This window comes from Triplophysa rosa, linkage group LG16 (assembly GCF_024868665.1).
Source record: "Triplophysa rosa linkage group LG16, Trosa_1v2, whole genome shotgun sequence".
NCBI lineage: Eukaryota > Metazoa > Chordata > Actinopteri > Cypriniformes > Nemacheilidae > Triplophysa > Triplophysa rosa.
Window position 1 is genome coordinate 8,077,185 of NC_079905.1, and position 22,793 is coordinate 8,099,977.

Consider the following 22,793-nt stretch of genomic DNA (forward strand, 5'->3'; position numbering starts at 1 on the left):
GTTGATGTTTTTATTGCTGCTATATTAAAGTCTGATTGAAATTTGCTATACTATAACATTTAGAAAGACTGATGTCATAATGTTTATTCAGGTACTATATGACAATAAAAGTACAAACAACGTTGCAACGAGTTCACAATTTTATTTGCTCTTATTTGGTACCATGAAAATACTTTGTACTGGCAAAATACAATTTAAGCATGATTTAATGCAGTGTACACAAATTCCACTTTGTGTTTAAGAATAATTGATTCATTTGCATTACAGTTATACTGTTTAGGTGAATGCTGTCCACTAACCAAACAAATGTAACATAATCCCTTATAAGGACTGAAGATTGCTACATATTAACACATGTTGGCATACAGTCAAAAAAGTGTTCAAGGCTTTCCTGTTGAATAAACATTTAATGCATTCTGCACATTTATAGACAGATGCCAAGATGGAAGTGCAAAATAAGAACAACTAGGAAACAATTGAACAGACTAGACAAATGAAATGATACCCTAAAATCAGCCTTATTTAGGTTATAATAATAGCATAATCGATCTGTTATTACTATCCTGATCATTTAATGACATGTCATGCAAATTTCAGTCAATGTAATTTTTTGACTAAAGAGGAAAGTTCAGAAATGTGGGTCTGAGGTAATAAACAAATTAAAACTACATTAAAGCAATATAAAATCTTATAAAAAAATCTCCTCAAAGGCACTCATTCATTTGCACAACAATGACCAGTTATCACAAAGTTTTGATTATAGTGATATCCATTGACTTCTCTCCTCTGCTTTCAAGTGTACCCAACTGTACAACTTGACCACTGAATTTACTTTAAAAAGACTTATGTAAATATGTAAGATGGGATGTGTAAACGGCAGGAAATGTCAAATCTGACTGCATGAAACAGAAAAGACCCGTTTGTCTGTAAAGTAAGCTAAATTACTATTATTCAATTTACAACCAACCAAGCTTAGTCTGGGAAAACAGACTCCATCAAATAATCCAATTTATTCAGAACTATGTTGTAGGACCAATGTATTGAACTGAGCATTTATGCAGTCAAGAAAATAGTTGAATATGTGTTTATTTAATAATATTCCTATAATTACAATAAATAAATGACTTAATATTTTGACAAGAAACAGCACTTTGGGTCGATGACAGATAAATGCAGATTAACACATTAGAATTAAAAAAATTGAATTATGGGGACAAATTGTATTTGTAAATACTTCACTCCTATTTTTTACTATCTGACCATAAAACTACAACTCTCACAACCACAAAGTATGAATATTCATCTATCAGCTTTATCTAACAGTGTGATACAGTGAAAGCATGAAGAATACTGGGTAGGAGGAAAACGGTGATGAGCTGGGAATGATGAGGGATCACCCAGCAATCTTTGTGGGCTCTGTGACCAAACAGGACCCGTCCCAAAGCGTTTTAAACTGCTCTGGAACTGGAAACTCCCTCTGTACAGCAGATATGAACAGAATAACAATAAAAAATACTACCACGATAACAACATTTATGGTTTAAATGTTTTAACATTTAAGCTTCTACCACATTGTAAGGTATTCTGTATTATGTAGGTTCTTTGTTCAAATAAAAGGTGAGGATGTAGGAGTGAAATGTTGCCGATGTATATACACTCACATAATCATCTTCTCCCTCAGGAACGAGGATGTTCATTTCAGAACTTTTGGCACTGACAATCTCACAGTCAAGCGAATCCTTGCTCAGGTACACATGGCAACCCTCAGTTTTATTAATGGAAATTGTAGGAACCTTTCCCAGTACCTGTGAAACAAAGAGATCTTTAAAGAAACTAAAAATCTTTTATTTTTAAAAAGAGATTGGAATATACAAGAATATATGTTAACGTCGCTGGTAAATTAAAACGTATTATTAAAATATATATATTTTTTAAGTTTTCAAATTTGAGGTACGACTGTATGCCACTTACTCTATAAGCAGTATTATTTTACTCGTAAATGATTCTAAATGTGCAATGTCAAAACATCAGATAAAAAATGTCCAAACATGTTTAAATACGTAAATAAACATGGTTCTGCTGACAAAAAGTTATGTAATGCTTCAACTTGTGTCGACTAGAACATTCTTAAACGATTCTCACAGGTATGACCGTATTTCACCCGCATACATTACATGAACACATTCTCTCTTACATTAACAACCTGGAGTGCAGACCGCTCACACATAAACACACTTCAGCTGCAACATGCTACATAGACAAATTGACATCAGTTCTAACCTGAAGTCGAACATCTTTAGAGTTGATTATTTCAACAATGCCCACCGCATTGTCAAACACAAGTCCAAACTTCTTACAATTATCTGTGAGAGGAGAGACAGACGTTACCCGGTCGTAGTGTGTAGTGCTATGATAAAGGGAAAGATAACGTTACTGTATAGGAGCAGCTGGTGTTTTAAGGAGCTCTTCTTACCCACTATGATGGAGTTGACTTTCCCTTTGATCTGGAGTGTGCAATTGCTACAGCCGAATGCATAAACCACCTGTTTGAGTTCGGTCTCCTCTATCACGAGGTCATGAGCTTGCTCCTGGTACTCCTATAGGACAAATGGACACAATAGATACGTTAGACACATGGTTTCGATGGTAGTGATGGCGAATCAATAGAAAGTTAATACAAGCATGGGATACAGTGGCCGTGTTATCTTAACTACATTTCAATATCACTGAATCTAAAAACCTTTGGTCTTATTCACTACATGTTTCATTTGTGTTATATAATCGTTTTTATTATAATATTACTTATTTTCAAACCTAAATTGTTTAAGTCAGCACACTGGAAATGAAAGCTTGTGCAAGGCGCAATGCATTGTGGGATATGTTCTTTGCAGTGCACTCTGCAAACTAAACACTTTGCCAAATGTAGTTATGTGCATTCCATGCATTCGGAAAATGTACAAACTGTGAATGTGGCTGAAGAAGTGGTCAAAAGAACCTACCACCCTCCACTTCTTTCCTTCAAGCTCCAGAACTGGGGAATGTTTCTTGGCAGGTGCATGAGCAGACGAGCTGTAGCTCTGACTATTGGACGGAGAGGTCTGGTGCTTTTTGTCCTGAGTGCGCAGGGCTGGTTTCTTCTGCGTCTTCTGCTCATCAGACACATGCTTCAAACCTAGAGGCATAATATGTCACCTTACATCAGTGATTGACAGAGTTGTGGTTGATAAAAAGGGTTTATTTTGTGCTGTGACTTTACAGTCTGACGGTGGTCTTTTGCCCACCTTTGGCAGTGTTGTAATGTAACGAAGTAAAAATACTTAAGTACAGTACTTAAGTATGTTTTGGGAGTATCTGTACTTTACTTGAGTCTTTATATTTCTCCAGACCTTTACTTTTACTCCACTACATAATGTATACTTTTACTCTGATACATTTCCCCTAAGAATGTTCGTTACTTACTACAAAATAAAAGCATAGAAACTGAAATAGACAAGTCAGCGATCCGGCCACCATGATAATGCTGAACCAATCATTGGATAAAGCTCAATGTGCAAGTGCTAAAAGGTGCTCTCCGTGGTTAATTTCAACACAAGATTTTAATGTGCTGCTTCTTTTAAAGATAAACAGCAAATTTTTCAGTTTCAAATGACTTGGTTGTTACTGTAAGGGAAATGCAAGGAAAGAAAGAAGATTTTGTTCCAAGTTGTTCACATAGAGGGATAATATTGGGGGTGGGAGGGAACTATCCTTTTTTTAAGTTATAAGTTATAAAGTAAAGTTATAAAGATGTGGTTTCTGAACTTGTATTTTGATAGTTTAGCAATTTGGCAACATGTTGACTGAGCTTTTTCAAAGTTGTATATTTCTATGTAAGCACCATTTTTTTTTTATGCTAACAACGTTTGCTTCAACTTTACTTTAAATACTTAAGTAGATTTAATATAAAAAGTACTTTTGATACTTAAGTACAATATTTACCTGATACTTTAAGACTTTTACTCAAGTCATTTTCTAAAAGGTTACTTTTACTTCTACCAAAGTAATTTTCTGGCAAGATATTTGTACTTTTACTCAAGTATTGCTTTTAGGTACTTTATACATCACTGACCTTTGGTGATGGCCGCTCCTTGGTTAAGCTGTGCGAAGAGAGCCGAGTGTTGGGCCGTTGTGGTGTCTGGTTTAGAGATGTCATCCAGGAACACTGGAGGAGGTCCTGGAGGTGGTGGAGGAGGTGGAGGGCAAGGACCATCAGAGGAAGAGCTGAAGAGTGAGGTAGGGGCGACAGGACCCTGGGGAAAACAACAGTCATTGCAGGGAGAGTCATTACAGTCAACAACAGACAAAATGATACATTTTCCTATTTGGCATATGCATGTAGTTCATTGTCGTATTGATATATGTTTTAGTTTCGGGACATTTTTGGTCACTTTTGTACAAGAAATAATTCTGATACCGTGTCAACTTGCCGCTTGATTTACAAAGTAAAATCTGGTTCTTAAATTAAACCAGTTGATTTTGACTGATGTGAATGACCCTTTTGTCACCCTTTTGTCATTTTAAACCTGAATGACTGTCTTTCTTCCGCAGAACACAAAAGAAGATATTTTGAAGAAAGTTGGTAACAGAACAGCGCCGGCACTCATTCACTTCTATTGTATGGACATAAAAACCAATGCAAGTGAATAGGTTAACAACTTTTTTCAAAATATATTTTGTGTTCTGTGGAAAAAAGAAAGCCATACAGCTTTGAAATGACAAGTGGGTGAGTAAATGATGACAAAATTTTCGTTCTTGGGTGAACTATAACTTTAACAGTAACCCACATGATGAAGTTCTCTGTGGTCTCCAGTAGGGGGAGTATGAGACAATGGATTGGGTATGTAGAAGCACTAACCTAAATTTGGGGGTTGAGAGAACCTAGATGACCTCCATAAAACAATAAGCATGTTTTAACCAGTCGTAATTTAAAAAGTTGCATCTGTAGAGGATCACAATAGGTGCAAGAGTATGGCTTTTGATACAGGGACTACATCTTTTATCCAAACTATGCCAAAAACTACAGCAGTCAGATTAGGGCACACTTTTGTTTGTTGCAATCTTAAAGGGATAGTTTACCCCAAAATTTAAATTATTGAATCACTTACTCACATTTCAAACCAATGCTACTTTTTTCTGCAGAACACAAAAGAAGATATTGTGAAGAATGTTGGTAACCAAACAATACTGACTTCTATTGTATGGACACAAAACCCATGAGACATTTCTCAAAATATCTTCTTTTGCCTTCTTTTGTCATATACAGGTTTTGAACGACATGAGGGTGAATAAATAAAGACAGAATTTTTATATTTGGGTGAACTATTACAGATGTATTGAAGGTGTGGCTTGAAATTAGTTTTGTAGACAAATTTCAATGTACCAATCACTTTACAAAACTCATTTGAAAACTTTGCTTTTACTCTAAAATGCAGAAAATGTAGGTGTGTACAAACATTTAACTGTTACTGTATATAATTATTTTTTAGATCTTTATAAACAGCTTGTGCTAAGAGTTGCACAATGCTTTTAACAGCACTAATGATGTTTCAAGACTTTCCATGAGAACTTTCTCTACTACTATTGGTACTGATCGTCAAAAGCAATTTATTATCAGTCCATATGTTTCAGACACTCAGAACAACTGTGAAAATCTCTTTAAATCACATTCAAAGTAAAAGAACAGATCTGTGTGGCACAGTTGAATATTGTGTTACCCTGACGGCACTCTCAAGCCTTTTTTACATTGTCAGCACAGCTGCCATTGACAGCTGCACACAGTTCTCCCTTCGACACTTAGACCGGCTTAAACAACTGTTGCACACTCATCTTTTCCTGTCTTGTACAAACACACACGCGTTTAATCCCAATACTTATGCTGATGTTCAGCACAGGTTTACCAGTCGAGGAACTCAACCTCTGACCCTAAAGGTCAACTGGCCTGTGATGAAGTGTAAAGTCAAATGCACTTAAACAAACATTTGGAAGTGAAAAGAATAGCTGACGCATGAGTTTTATGGCAAGTTTCAAGTCTATTTAATGGGGAAGGATATGTAGAAGTAAACCTGAGGTAGAATGTGGAATACATGAGAGGAGAGGTTGAATTACGAGGAGTGTGTGTGAGAGCAGGTGTGTAAGCCAGAGACACACTAGGCTTTTGTTGGGGACGTTTCTATGGTTAAACCCCGCAATGCAAAAAGACCCAAAGGACCACCTGTCCACCATACAGTTCTCCACACACTCGGACCCCTCACGGCAGGAGGGACAGCTGACACACAGTCGAGGGAGCTCTCAGGTTTCTTTTGAGACACACACGCGTGCGCGTAGGCGCTATTTCACACTGAAAAAGTTCCAGAACTGCTTGAGGTGATTTGTATGTGTATTCGCTCTGAAAGTGATAAAAGCACGACACAAATTTTGCTAACAATCTACAACAAAATACAGAGATAGATTATGTGTAAATTGTTTTCTGTAAATTGTGTGACTTTCCTTTTTAAGTAGTCTTAAAACTTTTGTGATGTTCTCCTATAGGGCTGTATATTAGTGGTCAACCAATATGTTTTTTTTACTGGCCGACACTGAGAAAACATTGTGGCAAGTTGGTCGAAATGAGACTGATATAGCACAAACGTAATGGTACATGGGTACTTGACAAGACTTGTATGCAAATTTGTCCTAGGGTGTAAGCGCAAAAATGTAGAAAAAAAACTAACAGTGAAGATGAATCTTACGCTATTTTACATGATAAATATAAATAATAGAAAACAATGTAATATTAACAGTTTGTTTTCTAAATTCTGCTGTCACACCACAGCACACACGTACGATTTATTCGTCAACTACACACATACAGAAGATTGGTAAAACGAAATGTTATTAAGAAATAAATATCCCATGATGTGCATTCAGATGTACTCTTGCACAGTTTTCATATTTCAAAACAAATGGCATTTATGCCGATTATATGGCCGCCGAACTTCAATATAAATATTTATTATAAATATTTAATTATTCTGATAATTAAAAATGTACAAATATCGGACAATGATATATGACCAGCTATATGACCTACTGTATATCAGTCACTACGGCATATTATGAGCAGACAAATAACTTGGGAAAACAACATAGCATACGGGGCAAACTAAAAAAGATGAATTAATAAAGCTTAATAATAATTATATCTATAATCAAACCGCAGATGTGTATATAGATCTCCATAACTACCAAACTGAACACAACAGTGCAGCTATTATTTAGTTGAGATATATTTCTTTGTGCATTCAAACAGCATCTGTATAACAAAAACTAGGCTTGGTAATGTGTAAATAAGGCCAAAATAATTGTATGATTTGAAGTAACACTCACAGTCTTGTTCCAGACCAGCCCAGTGGTGTGATGCTCCTTGATGAAGATCTGAAGTTCAGTCCAGATGCTCAGATAGGAACGCACCCACTCGACATGCCGAGGGTCACTGAGGTCAGTAAAGACAGGCAGAGACAACATTAGAAAATATTCAGAATGCACTTCAACAGGAACAGAATCATATAAATGCCATTTTACAATATACTTTCATACTAAATGTTATAAATAAATTACTTTAGTAATCAAATAAGTGACCTAAATACAGTAATCATTCACTACCACAGTATACATCAAAGTATGTAGACACCATCAAATGTATCAGTAACAGATCAGATCGATGTAATCTGGTGTACATAAATACAAAAACTAAACTAACGTGTCTTTGAAATCTTTTAGCACTCTGTTGGTGTAAAACATTGCGGCATCATTCATCTCCTTCACATAGGGCCCTGGTTTCTGACACTGCACGTCAAAAAGAGAGAGAGAGAAAACACAATTACTCAGGCAAAAGATGAAAGAAACTAATGTACTCATGAAAAGGACACAAAATCATCCATTTCTGTCCCCAATAAGCACTGTAATACTGAGGCATTTATATCCATCACTGACTTGACTGCAGCCTGAAGTCGCCGAGTGAGAAGAAAAGGTTTTGAAAAAGTAAACACATCTTAAAGCACAAGACAGCAGTGGTCTCTTAAAGCAGAACGATGATAGAGTCCAGAACCTTTTCAGTCCAATTTCACATTGAAGAGATTAGATACAGCCATCCACGGCATGAAGAGTTTCAGAAGAGTTTACACAATAGAAAATAAACAAGAATTCAAATATCAGTTGTGGTGGTCCTCTCACCGATGTTTCACATCATTTATATAAGGTCGGCCCGATGTCACGATCAAAGAACACGAGCCTAATAAGGACACAGCAGATAATGTTAGAGTTTTACAGTATATGGTGGCCTTCCATCATTTAATCAATGTCTGATGATGGCATGACAAGGCACAAGCCGTGACCAGCTCCGAATGTGAAACCATAACCCTAAGTGACTCAAAACCAGTGAGATGCATAAATCAAACCAAATGTTTTCCGGTCACATCACATAAGTATGTTCCTGCTCCAGTTCTTCAAGAAGCGGGGTTTGTAAAGACAGTCAAGTGGCCACACGGTTCATAGGACCACGTCAGGGTCTGAGAGAGTGCATTTCACTTACCACAGCCACCCAGCCCAGCGCAGGGATGCTCTCACTCACTGCAGACAGGTGGTTGAACAGGCTGCTTCCGCGGTTCTTCTCCCGGAAACTCTGGACTTCCTGGATCTGTTCGGAAAGGGGTCTGAGGAGGTCGTTCAGCTCTGTCTGTACATCAAACAAAAGTCAGTGGTCATTTATGGAAATTATGAATTACTGGAATGTTATGTATGGCACTGTTATTGGTTACTAAAACTAAAACTATACTAAAACATTTCTGTTTGATTAAAATCAAATAAGCCACAGGCATAATCATATTTAACTAAATGAAATAACAAACAAAGTTGTTTTAGCATTAAATACAAATACGTTTAGGTAGAGGCGCAAAAATTATAAACTGAAATAAATAAAATAAAAATAAATGAAAAGAATTTTTTTATTTTTAATATTTCTATTAATTTAGTTTTATTTTATTTTTAATAAAACAAAAGCAAAATAAAAAAATGATAAAAATTCTACTAAAATAAACATACAAAAATATTATATATATATATATATATATATATAATATCAAAATTAAAGGCTAATATAAAATATTAAAAGAACTACAAAAAAACTAAGATTTTAATTCTATATAGCAGTATTACAAATAAAAGGAAATAAAAAACAAAATAAAACTTATTTTATTTAACATATAAACTAAAATAAACATATAAAATATAAAAAATTAAAGCTACTTCAAAATATTACAAGATAAACACTAAAATAACTCTGGTGTGTGGTTTCCAGGGTGTTGCTATGTGGTTGCTAAGGTGTTTGGAGTGGTTTCTAGCAGGTTGCTAGAGAGTTCTCGGTGGTTACTAGGGTGTACTGTGTGGAAAGACTATAATACTAAGGATGAGCAGTAATAAAAGCGATGCTTGCCTTAGCTTGACTAATTAACCTTTAAAGTATTTCAATTAAGTCATTCGCCATTTAATCTGATTTAAACCCAATGGCTAAACTGTAAAGGCTGTATGAAACATCGTCAAATATCCATTTGTAGAATATATCCTTTATTTACCTAATTTAATCAACGTGGTTTAATAATTCAATTAACTTAAATGACCCCGGCGAACTCATTGCCCACATTTATAAAGGCGAACAAAATGTGATTTTGTTTCCATTCGCTGTTGTGTACGCTGCAGAGCTCACCTATTAAAGCACTCAGAGAAAATCACAGAGCCAAAGGCTCCCGAGTGGACATTTAATAGGGACCTGTTTTTTCCAATGAAACATCCAGCGAGTCTCACCTCCCTCCCACTCAGCATTCCAGCCTGTGATGGGGAGATCCCCCTTGCCTTGTAAGGCCCTGTCTTCTCCTGATGTTTACAGTTTACGCTGAACAAGAGAGGGAAAGGGAACACACTGTTTCCTTTGTTAAATGAACGTTTTTATATTTACGCTTGTGTTCCAGCAGTTGCTATGTCCACCATTTCAGTCCGTTTCATAAGCGCTTAATGGGAGAATGAGAAGGAGTTGCTTTCCTGGACTAAAAATACCTAGAGACGTTGTGCACAGCTGCAGTTCAAGGGCACAGAATCATTCTTGCTTGTGATGTGCTCTATCATCACCTTAATGACCTCACTTCAACATCATAGAAATAAGAGGTATATAAACAGGACTGGAGAAATAAAACGTTATGTTCTAGAGACTGAATTTTACACATTTTTATATAAACTTTTTTATTATATGAGGAAAACTGTATTGATTTTATGTTTTTTACCTGTCCTAGACTACCAGAATTAAGAATAAAAAAGGCATTTAAAAATAGTGAAAATCTAAACAAAGGTTAAAAAATCATAATACATTTCCATATGTATTAGAAAAGTATTGATATTTCAATATGGTTTAATTAAAAATACTTTTCGAATTTTAATATAGACGATTTCATCAGATGCACACGCCTGGCCCAAAGTTAACCTCCGGTCCGTGTTTGGTTATAATAAAACAATTTATTTTATATTTATTTCATATTAATTTATATTAATATTGTATTGAATTATGATTTGTATTACATTAAATTAAAACTACTCAACAGTTATTGATTCTTTGCGGAGGTCTACTGGAATTTAAGTTTGGGCCACATAATATTTCCGCCAGTTGTGGTGTAACTTCCATCAGGACCAACTATTTCCCACTGATAAAGTTTAAATTAAAAGTTAGTATATATGATTTACAGTAATTGTGCATAAATAACATAACATGCACATTTACATCAACGGCAAGCTATAAATTAAGCAAAGTAGTCGGCCATTTTACACCAAAAATGCTTAAAGGATATCAACATAATTTTCTTTTCACAATCCATATTTTAAAATCTCAATCTTTAATAAGATTTTTTTTAATCACAAATATAATGCATGTCTATAACTCCTAATATTATTAGTTTTTTATTCCTGTGAAAGTATTAAAGTTAAATATGGGCTAAATATGCTCATAGCTAAAAAAAACTGTGTGTTTAGACAAAATGGATTGGTTATTTATTCAACCTCTTTTTACTTATCTTGTGGCTGAATGTAACACACTATTGGACATATTCTTTGGTGTCAACAAGGTCGAGCAGTGTTGGGTTATTGTGGCTGTGAGTTTGCCAATATGTTTTTGCATGTGTGTGTGTATCTGTGAGTGTGACAAAGTGATAAAAACAGAATGACGGCGGGGGAACGAAAGAGAGACTTATTTACATAAATTCCTCCCATAACAACATGCGCATGATTTTCATTTCTGTGAACAAAGACGCCTCTTTCAACCGCTGCTCGGACATTATGATCCTTATTAAGTCTGTCCGCAGTGTCTTGGTACCTTTCCTACATGATCCTGAACTTCTCTTCCCATCATGCTCAGCTGAAAAGAAGGACAGGAATAGCTTGCTTATCTCTGAGCTATGAATGGAGGCAGGCAAGTTAAGAGCTCTATCTGCAGTTTGTGTATCACACCTACACAAAGTGAGATTGTAAAGGATGGCTACACACTTTAAATGTGCAGCGAGCCTCTTTTAGCTGTTTAACTCCAAACAGACTTGACATCACTGGCACCATGCATGCACCTGCAATAAACTCTGTCAAAGGGACAAGACATACTGTAGTAACTTCACTCAGTGTCCTAACCATTGCTAGCAGCAACTATCTTTTAAATAGAAAAAGAATCCTGCAACTGAACATCCCGCTTCTGACGTTACGGTGAAGCACATTTTGACGGTGTGCGAAACAGCTGCAGTCTGCAGGTCACACAAACACTCCTCATCCAGCGACAGGCCCGTCACGTGACGGCCGGACCACTGACACACACCGGCTCAAATATAGAACATGCCCATAAAAAGCCACAGAATGCAAGCTCAGTCCCGCACACATACACACAGTGAGAGAAAATCCAGAGGCTTTAGGGCAGCTGTCCAGCATCTCTCCTGGGATCTGCACACACTTCGCACTGCTAATGGAGAGAAACAATGGCTAAACATAGCGTGTGTGAGCGAGAGAATGTTTGTAGGATATATTTATATACCGATGAACAGGGAAAAAAAACGTTTTTCAGAATTACATCCGAGCGGTGTTAGTATGTGTGTGTTCAGTGGAGTACCACACACAGATGGTCTTTTCTTGGCATTTCTAACTCAGGTTGAGTGTTTTCCATTCAGATTTGTGGGAATGCATTTGGAGAAAACCCCTCCTTTCCTTACTATGGCATTTGAGAACTGCGGTCGTGTTTCTCTTTTTCTTTTAAGTAGATGTGACCATTTTAAACGAAAATGTTAATGGTGCAATGGGTGTTGATGGTGGTTGCCAGGGTGTCTCTATGCAGTCCAAAATCTGATTGATTGGGGTTGCTAGGGCAAGGTACTGCAGTTGCTATGGTACTTGTAGATGGCTGTTCACTGCTCCACCAACCTCATGCTTGTTTATTGCACAGTGCCTGACTCTCCATCCACCTCTCATCCAATAGCATGTGGCTGGAGGTCTTCTTCCTGTTTGGTCAACGAAAGTCCAATTGAATGACATCACACCGACCGTTCTACTTCCCCGGCCACTGTGTGAATGCAGCGAGAATGTGTCGCATTGGCATTTTTTTAAACGGCAGAGTTAATCCCAATGTGACCAGAGACTAGCGTCGCATGGCTGACCACATCGCACAGATGAGAGAATGAGGTTGACACCATATAGTGCAGCTCACAAGATGAACAGCACTGAACTTATATCACCCCTGTCCATTTTCAGGTAGACATACAGTGCCTCTGTCGAGACTGCACAGACAGCCATATGGGTCATTTGTTATGCAGTTCTCCCAGCAGGCACTTTTAGACACTAAACATTGTTATTACAGCGCTTAAAATATGACAAACTCTGTAGTGTGAGACATGCTAACAGTTGAAATACTTCATGACCATAAAACTGCAAAGTGTCACACAGTGTCGCAAGTTTACATCCAGTTTAAATGTAAATGGGATTACATAGACACAGGCTGTACCTTCGCCGGCTCCCGGTGTGTAGTGGCGATTTTGAGGAAGGTACGCTGGACCTGCAGGGCATTGTTTACCATCTCGGCCTGTTGGAAAAAACAAGCAAACAATTCCATTATATAAAACGTAAATAAATATAAAATAAGTGGACCTGTGGACTCTCAGTGACATCAAACTTTCATATATCAATTTCAATATCTAATTTACTGTATATCAACAGAAAGTATATCCATGGTTTACATTAAGCCCATTTCTGTCATAGCATTAGTAAATGGGTGTTTCTACAACCACTTATGGCCATGTGGACTTTTTATAAGTAATCTCTCTTTTTCACACACTCAGCAGTTTTTTTAATTTGTGTGCAAAACATGTCAAACAGTTTACATACATGTACTGTATCTTATTTTATGTAGCTTAAATACAACCAGCTTCTTATATTTCATGCTCTTCGCTGACACTTTTGTGTCCTTTGTGAACATGTACACTAACATTTGAAGAAGCTTTATTGCTGGCAAAATCACCACAGCAATGACAGTCATAGTTCATCATTTTTGCGGAGGTGGACAGAAATATATTTTTACTCGTATCTACATTTTTAAGTATCTGTACTTTATCAAAATCTTTTTACAGTAGAAACAGTTTACTTGACTCCACTACATTTTATAAATAAAAAGTATTAGATTTGTAATGTCTGTTTAAATTGATAGTTCACCCTGTCGTTCACTGTCATCATTTGCTCACCCAGTTGTCATTTCAAACCTGTTTTACTTTCTTTTTTTTTGTACAACACAAAAGAAGATATTTTGATGATTCTTGGAAACCGAGGCGGTACCCATTCATTCCATTCTATAGATACAAAACCAATGCAAGTCAATGGGTACAGCGGTCGTTTGGTTACCATCATTCTTCAAAATAATGTCTTTTGTGTTCTGCAGAACAAATAAAGTCATACAGGTTTGAAATGACAAGAAGGTGAGTAAATGATAACAGAATTTTCATTTTTGGGTGAACTGATAATAGATAATATAAAAAATGTATTTATAAAATGCAGTGGAGGAACAAGTATAATACATGCTTTATAATGTAGTGAAGTCAAAACACTCCGATACAGATTCTTGAAAAATGTACTTAAAAATACTTAAGTATCATTTTTTTTTGCACCTCGGCATTTATACAATGCTTAGAGCTTTTAAAATGGAATAATTCATATTTTATCTATACATAAAAAGCCAAACAAGATATGTAAAAACAGTAATTTAATGTGCGCTTCATGTTACAAACATTAAAAAGTTTGTAGTTATAATAATGACTAACATTAATGAGACAACCGCTAAGACACAGAGTTCACGTAATACCCAAATGCAGTCATACGTAACTGCACACACATACGCACAATTTGTGGCGAATCCCACATTTAGGAAAAACCGTTCTCTTGCCGATCATGGGGAAAGCCAGAGGTTCACTTTACCATAAAAGGAGCTAAATATTAAACATAAAAACACCGTCTCAGCCCATCTATGATGAGAAACCGATGAGAAACCGATTGCGAACGTTGCCTTTCGAGGTAAAGATGCTTCATTGGATCTGTAATTCCCACAGTTTCAGGTTCAAAAGGTTACATCTATGAGATCCCCAGTTAAATAAAGAGAATCCGTAATTGTCAAGCAGAGAATCTGCTGAATCTTTCTTTTTCTTTAAAAGGAATTTGATAGAGAAAATTACAAATGGAACAATATACATGGTTCACATCAGGACATTGACCTCTACTTTAATTGTTCTTAAAGATGAAGTGTGTAAATTTTTCATCCTCCCGATTAGTATGCATAGACAATGATAAGTAAGCTATTCGCTGGTTGATATCCTCAAAAGTGTAAATGTGCTGTTTGGCGTTTGCCATCCAACACAACAACTTCGGGCTCAACCAATGCCATGCATTTGGGAAGTTACAAAATGTGGCTTTCGTCTAGATTTTGTCCTGTTAAACTGGCTTCCCATAAAAATGACAATGTAACCTTTTACAACATTTTTTTAGAAACAGGCACCCAAAGCCATTAAGTCATTTCTCATCTTATATTAAACCAAAAGAGAAATGTTTCCTCTTGGAGTCGAACACATACATCCCTCACTCCAACTTTCTTTCTTCCTCTTTTCATAATATTACATTCCATCACTAGAATGACTCACTATGCCTGTGTGTACACTAAGTACATTGTCCAATGTCTCATTTCTAAAGCAGCACTTAACCTCACCAGTCTGTAGCGACTGGCCGTGAAATGTAAGCCATATAGATAATATGTACTGTCAGTCAAGGAGAAACCTTAACATTTCAGTTACTGGTTACAGGCCGTTATGGTACTGTCAACACAAAAGCATCTAGTGTTAGGACAGATGGGGCAGAAGCGCTCGCTGACAAATGATCAATTGTTTTTTGTTGAGGACTGAGAGGAGTGGCTGCACCCCACACTACATTCTGATGGAGCTGTGGCAGCCAAGAGCTGCATTCTGGGAACTTTTGTGATACACACTTTGAGGAAACGTGAGATTACGAGTGTCTTCTCAGGAGAAAAATCTGAGAAGCAAAAAATATAAATAAAAGTCTCCATATGCTCTCCATTGAATTGCATTGCTTTCGAAGAAATGCAATTTAAATACATAAAATACCCATGTTTAAGGGATAATTTACCCAAAAATACAAATTCTGTCATTCATGTCATTCATAACCTGTTTATGACTCTTTTATCTGTGGAACACAAACGGAGATATTTTGAGAAATGTCTCAGTGGTTTTGAGTCCATACAATAGATGCCAATGGTTGTTTGGTTACCAACATTCTTTAAAATATCTTCTTTAGTGTTCTTCAGAAGAAAGTTTTAAAATGACATGAGGGCAAGTAAATGATAAAATAATGTTTGGTTGAACTATCCCTTTAATATAATAAGACTGCAGAACAGGATTTTTTCCTGTCCAATGAAAAAATAATAAATCAGGATTAAACAAACTGAAAGCTTCTTCTTTTACCTTTTTAATTCTTCATGAATCTACCTTTAGATATAAAAACTTCCATTTGCTACAATGTAAATGGATTTAACATGGGTGCAGAGTCACGGTCCTAGGAACAGAATAGCACAAAGCCAGTTGTCAAAAATAGCAGAGATATGTGAACCTGGAAAGCAACAGCTGTCATCTGAATGTGTGTGAAGACATTTGGTACCATAAAGCCATGGCTCCTATAACAAATTTATATGTATACATTATCTATCTACAGTATGTCTACATTTTATTTTACACGTTTCCTCTGCCTGTATTTCTAAATCTCTGTAAAATCTACATTGACATGACATGACAGCCACACATACAGTACTTACATGCTTTGCCACATCTCCACCGATAGATGTGCTACAGTTCATGTAGTCAGAAACTGGTCCACTTAACAAATGGTTGAATGCCTCCATGCTCTGGATTTCACCTTAACATCAAAGAGAAAACCACATAGTTTTTAGTAAAGCCAAAGTGAGATCAGCAGTTTCTTGTTGCAGAAGAACACACAGACTGAGAACCTGTCTGGAACACAGCGAATACAGACAAGCGGTCAAACAACGCAGTGCTGTTATACAAACTATCAACTGCTTCTCCACTCATAGTACACCAACAATATTAATTATTAGTTTTTAATAAACTTAAATAGACATCCTACACAGATTTCAGAAGCTGTTTAAAACAACATACAGTCAAATAAAGATTTAATGCAAACTGTTGCAAAGACTGATCATTTGGGACTCATTCTGCAAGAACAGATATTTAAAGAATTTATAAAACAGACTGTCATCTATTTTAAATTTGTGCCAGCATTATTTATGTGGATTTTCCTGGGGCTAATGCTACTGTTCTCCTTTGAGAGTACTTTTCCCATGGAGGAAAAAACTCCTTAATGTCAGAGGTCTTCTCCCTATGACAGTTACATACAATGCTTGGTGGGCTCACAACAGAGACGAATAAGAGAAGATTTTCTACTCAACATCTAATTCTTGCACATACTAGGCTACAATGCAAGATATGCCAACAATATAATACTAAACTATATCAATATTGAACAATAGTGATTTTTTTATCTATCAGTCAATTTTAAGTATTTATTGGCTTTGTGGATTTCTTGTTTCAAACTTGGCTATCCTTTTGCTGATTTAAACAAAATCATGGCCAGGAATGTTGTCTAAAATCATTTATTCAACATTGATTTGACATTGACTAAAATCCTGATTAGTGTTACAGAAAACATTTTTTAATTTCAGCCATAATGTGACAATATTTATGAGCGGATCAATTTGATTTTAAACATTTGTAACTACACTCACGGTACCTCCATTAATTATGTTGCTGATGTCACCATTGACCAGTCCTCCAGGACAGTTCTGCAGTTTGGCTGCCACCACTTCCAGACGAATCACAGCCCGCTCCAGTCGCTCAACCAGTGCTTCCATAGCAACAATCCTGTAGAAAGAGAGACATCAAACTCTTGGTGCATGCTAAACTGGCGTTTTGAAAGCTTTGATTTGTTAGGACTTCATGACCTGAGTACCAGCCAGCTCCATAAAACAGCTCCATGCTACCTGGGAGTTCTCTTTAACAACCATACAACAGTAGAGAAACTTGATAACGTCCATTTTCCTTTTACAGCCTTACAAAAAAATAGAATAAAAAAATGAATATTTGCCTTCTGCAAGTCTAGCATACACACACACACTCAGCAGGAGTGTGTCAAGGCGTGGAGAGTTCACTGGCAGTCCCCCATATGACCACACCTTCAGTACTCATCTGCGAGAAGGAATTTAACAGCCAATTCAGTTATGACAGAATCAAGATGAGAAAAAAAACGAATTTGTGGTCATATTTCATATTGCCTTTTATTAAATGTTAATCCACTCACGTTTAAATCATAATACAAACAATATACAGACTGTATTATTTATTTAAGAAATTGTACCTGTTCAAAAGCATTTGATAAACAAAAATGTATGACTGGTCTTTTCTGTAAGTCTTGGTAATGTTTTAGCCAATCTATTTGGAACACTCTGGGGAAAGAAGTCTTATCTTCTTGACGTGAATACTTGAATGAGGGATGTCTACATCCAAAAATGTACACATTGATTAATTTATTTGAAATTGTATTCATGTCATTTACAAAAAGTATTGCAAAATATTTTCATATGTATATATTTATAATGTGTGCATTTATACACATATTCTAGTATTATAACCCAGTATGTGGAGTCTGTACTATATACTTTATATACTATATATAATTATGGTGCACATTTGACACCAGTCTTATCTGTAAATTGAATATTTCATTTATATGGTTCGTCTAAGATGAATTATTAAAAACAAGGACTTCAAATCAGTCTGTGGATGAAAGTTAAAGGAGACCACAATAATTTACATTTCTCTCTCAGAAAGTCCTCTACAATAATTATACATCTAACTGAATTTTATATAGAGTATGCACATGACTGGGGAGGGTTTCCATACTTAATATCAATCAAAGTCTGTTTATATGTTGTAATTTAGAAACATTTCTATGTTTCGTTGCTTAGGTTTCTTGACTTACCCTATAAAACTATAACAACAGTCACCACCACCGCCATTTTTAATAAGAGTAAAGAAATAGAATCTGATCGCCCAATCTAGGACAAGTAACTGAACAATAACCTCACCTGTCAAACCATCTCTGTTATCACTACTGTTATCTGGGTCTGTGATCTGTTTCCATTCAATAAGACCAAATTTAGTTCAATGCTTTCATAATTAAAAACAAGCTCAAGTAGACAAAAAGTTTGTGGCCGTTGCAAAATGTGTTATAACCTGAACACCATCACACAATACAACCTCACATAAAGCACTGACTTTTTCTGCCCATTGTTAGAAAAAGAGAGAGAGAGAGAGAGCAGATAACAAAAAAGTCATATTTGCTACATTTGACATGTAGCAACACTGTCTCCGGCACACATCAGCAGTAATTAATAGTGACCCAGTGTGAAAACGCTCACGTCATCTTGTTATCTCTCTAGAGAATTCTCTAGGCCCTGCCAAATGCCTGACCTGGGCCTCAGTCGTGTTTTTTGTAGAGACAGAATAAGCCTCGAGTTTGTGACACAAAGAAACTACGATCCTACAACACAGGAGCCCAAAACTTCCAGTCTAAACAGAGATGAATGTATACATCACAATACACTGCTCATAATAGCAGTACTGATACTGTACCATTTCATCTCAAAGAAAGCTTTGATTACATCATTGTTTATAAAAGACTTGAAGTTAGGTCCGAAACTGCCTTCTGTATCAAACTGTATTAAATTAAATGCATACTCAACTGTTGAAACAGTATGTATGATTAGTAGGGATGCACCGACACCAGTATTGGTATCGGGCCAGATACTAAGCTCATGTACTCGTAAAAATGCACCGATACCTCATGTCACATAACTGACAGACATTTGCTTTGAAAGTTTGTGAAAAGCACATAAAATTGTTTATTTTTTTCTAATGTGTTTGTGACTATGAAGCTATTCTATTATTATTAGTCTCTCACTGTATTTGTACACGCATCGGTATCGGTGAGTACCATAATAAAAATATCAGTACTCATACTCTGTCTTTAAAAAATTAGTATGTGTGCTCCTTGTGCATTCTACATCAGCCATGTTTGTATTGTCATGTAACCTGTGTGTTCATTTACCTATGACGTACCAATAACGATGCACCGATATGTAAATTTTGGCCGATAACCTATAATTCTTTAACATTGTAAGCCGATAACCGATATATTGGCCGATATACAGTATCTAAATATTAATATTAATTGCCTAAGACTGAAACAAAAGTCCAAAAAAGTGGACAATTGCTTTTATTTGAAAACATTCACAGCGGAAAACAAGGTAACCATTAGTTTTCTTTTTTCCCCTGAAAATCATGTACCAATTCTACTTTACACTAGTTAAAGATTCTTTAACCTTCAAACTTTTTTTCAAAAATATTTTCAATAGCCACAGGTCTCAAGACAGAAAGCATTCAGACAGCTGTCTGATTCAAACAATATACTTTTGTTCCTATAATTTACACATTCATAAATACTGTATCTACATACTGTACCTTCATCAGCAATGTTTTGATAATAGCAGTAAGTGAATGTTCACGACAGAAAGACAGTACTGTACTGTATTTTAACTGCGAACAGTGCAGATGAAGTAGTGTAACCAGAGTAAATGATTTAAGATTTATCGGCTTTAATATATCGGCATAAATTTTATTATCGGCCGTTACCGATAACATTAAAATGACCATTTATCGGCCGATACCGATATGGTCGATAATTTATCGTGCATCCCTAATAACAACCGATTGCTCTGCTATGAATAAAACATTTCTAAAGTAACTCACATAGGTCCTTAACCTATTAAGCTCTCCCATTGTTTACATATTTACCTTTTTTAATAGAAGTGCCTCTGTGTGTTTGGTAGCAGTTTACCATGAAATATATGCAACAATCGGCCCATAACATATTTCAGGAGTGATGCAGGACTCTCAGTTATTATACGCGTGTCTATTTCTGAATGTCTATTCACAGGGTCTAAATGCAGATACAGGGGTGACAGGGGGTATGAGCCCATGTGATTTTAAGGAAATTTGTCATATGCCAATGTGATATCATTTCAATATATAAACCTGATTTTAACACCCGATGTCCTCTTAATAGACTTAATAGACTAACAGACAAAATGTAGCCTAGTTTAGTGTATCTGAGCAAAAGGTCAAAACATGGAAATTAATTATTTTAAAAGTGTGTGTGGGGGGGTAGAGGGGATCTTAAGGTTGTGGTCATTCTTATCCAAAACTATCACAATTAAAATGCATCAACACAAAATAATGACAGAAAGTGTGAAGGTTTTGAATCTATCAGATCTTTAAGCTCACAACTGGACCATGTCTTAAGAATATAATTCCCTTAAAAACATTAACCATAGATGTACTTTAGTAAAATTGCAGTAACCACTGATAACCATTTGTATGACGACCGTTTTACCACAACATTGTCAAACTAGAGTTACTGTGGTTACAAATACCCTAGTTAAACTAAACTAACTGACACAAAAACAAATCGATTTCGATAGTAATTAATAAAACCACAAGACCACAACAATCACTTAAAATGTAGTGTGTCCGTCACACATAGCGAAAGTAAGCTCGTCACCTATCCCGTAGGCAGCAGACGCCTGCACGCGCTGATATGACAACTGACAGATCCTGCAATTTGCGAAAAGATAACGCGCCCTGCCACCAGAAACCAACATAGCAGGCAAAACACAAAATGGTGCTAGTCCTTTGCTTTCGTTAGTGTTTTCAATTCCTGCCAGCACAGCGAATGCGTGTGTTTCCAGGGACAAAAGCACGCACGTTGGAATGAGTACCTCCCACCCGCTCCAACATCTTAATATGATGTTTCCCGCTGCCTGCTAATGCCATAACATACATGACACAGACCGAGTCAATCTTACCGGAATATTACCTCTGTCTGAAAATGAATCCGGGTCTCACGTTTTCGCTAGAAAATACGAGATATAAATCGAGTATGCAGGTCTGGTCCTCGTGTACCGCGCTCAGTGTTGTCACTCAAGTGAGCAGCCGGTCAGTGCGTTTCCGGGACTTCCATATTTGGGAAGGATGAATCAGAGGAAGCAGGGACGGCTTGACAGTGAATACTTGAATGAAGGATGTCTACATCCAAAGATGTACACAATGATTAATTTATTTGAAATTGTATTCATGTCATTTACAAAAAGTATGGTAGCATATTTTCATATGTATATCAGAATCAGAATCAGAATCAGAAGAGCTTTATTGCCAAGTGTGCTTGCACACACAAGGAATTTTCTTTGGTGTTGGAAGCTTCTAGTACAGACATTCAACACAATGACAATACAATATAATACGATTACAATATAATACGAGTATATATTTATAACGTGTGCATTTATACACACATATTCTAGTATTATAGCCTATGTGGAGTCTATATATTACATACTTTATATACTATATATAATTATGGTGCACATTTGACACCACCTAACAGATAACATTATCAAGCAATCTGTCTGTCAACCAGTATCAGTAGACAATGTGATATCCCTTCATTCGGCATCAGTTCCCGGTGGTAATTTCTTCCCGCACCTCTCTTGTTGTCACGGCCGATGTAAGACAGACGTCCTTGATGATGTGGGGTGGTAAGTTTCCACCACTGCTGTGTCATCGTGGTACTAAGACATGAGCCTGCATTAGATTACATGGGAGGCAGAAATAGCACGTACTCAAGGAGAAGTGCCATGTGCACGGCCCTTTTGGCATTTCTAATTGATTAGAAAGACCCTGAATAATTTACCAAGTTGCATGTTTCTAATATGTGAGAGAGACGGTATTAAGGTATACATGTGCTGGTTTGGTTTTAAGTACAGATGAAACTTGTGTTGTCAGGGTTATATTTAAAGGTAGATGTGAGGGCTGTGGTTTACGGTCATTACACAAAGTGCACACTTGTGAACACTAGAAGATTGGGTATACATCTAGGTCAACATGGTGGATCTCAGATCCTTGTCACAATGATCTGGCTAACATTGCTCAATCTACACCATATCCAGAATCATCCGGATGTAAGGTTGGTAA

General features: G+C 36.3%; 1 protein-coding gene across 6 annotated transcripts; it reads right to left on the reverse strand.

The window, feature by feature from the left end:
* Positions 1-131: 131 nt before the first annotated feature.
* On the reverse strand, positions 132-21,775 carry cap2 (cyclase associated actin cytoskeleton regulatory protein 2). 6 transcript variants are annotated; one of them, XM_057355386.1, is made up of 14 exons: positions 21,640-21,775; positions 17,791-17,891; positions 17,437-17,567; positions 16,445-16,545; positions 13,088-13,165; positions 8,609-8,752; positions 7,778-7,863; positions 7,405-7,510; positions 4,109-4,289; positions 3,000-3,172; positions 2,474-2,597; positions 2,281-2,363; positions 1,662-1,805; positions 132-1,477 (listed from the first exon to the last, which is right to left on the reverse strand). In XM_057355386.1, exons 3-14 carry the CDS (start codon positions 17,555-17,557, stop codon positions 1,394-1,396), a joined length of 1,425 nt encoding a protein of 474 aa, XP_057211369.1. In that variant the 5' UTR covers positions 17,558-17,567; positions 17,791-17,891; positions 21,640-21,775; the 3' UTR covers positions 132-1,393. The 6 variants fall into 6 exon arrangements, with proteins under 6 accessions (XP_057211369.1, XP_057211367.1, XP_057211366.1 ...); XM_057355384.1 differs by having other exon boundaries at positions 21,629-21,775; XM_057355383.1 differs by lacking the exon at positions 21,640-21,775 and adding an exon at positions 21,325-21,503.
* Between the last annotated feature and the right edge of the window lie 1,018 nt (positions 21,776-22,793).

What these genes read in the sequence shown, in the direction of transcription:
- cap2 (XM_057355381.1), bottom strand. Translation starts at nt 17,557, where the DNA reads ATGGAAGCACTGGTTGAGCGACTGGAGCGGGCTGTGATTCGTCTGGAA. An exon ending in GGCTGGTCTGGAACAAGACT is followed by an intron (nt 4,290 to 7,404) that starts GTGAGTGTTACT and finishes TGTTTTCCCCAG; the next exon opens with GGTCCTGTCGCCCCTACCTC. An exon ending in CTGAGGGAGAAGATGATTAT is followed by an intron (nt 1,478 to 1,661) that starts GTGAGTGTATAT and finishes TCTGCTGTACAG; the next exon opens with AGGGAGTTTCCAGTTCCAGA.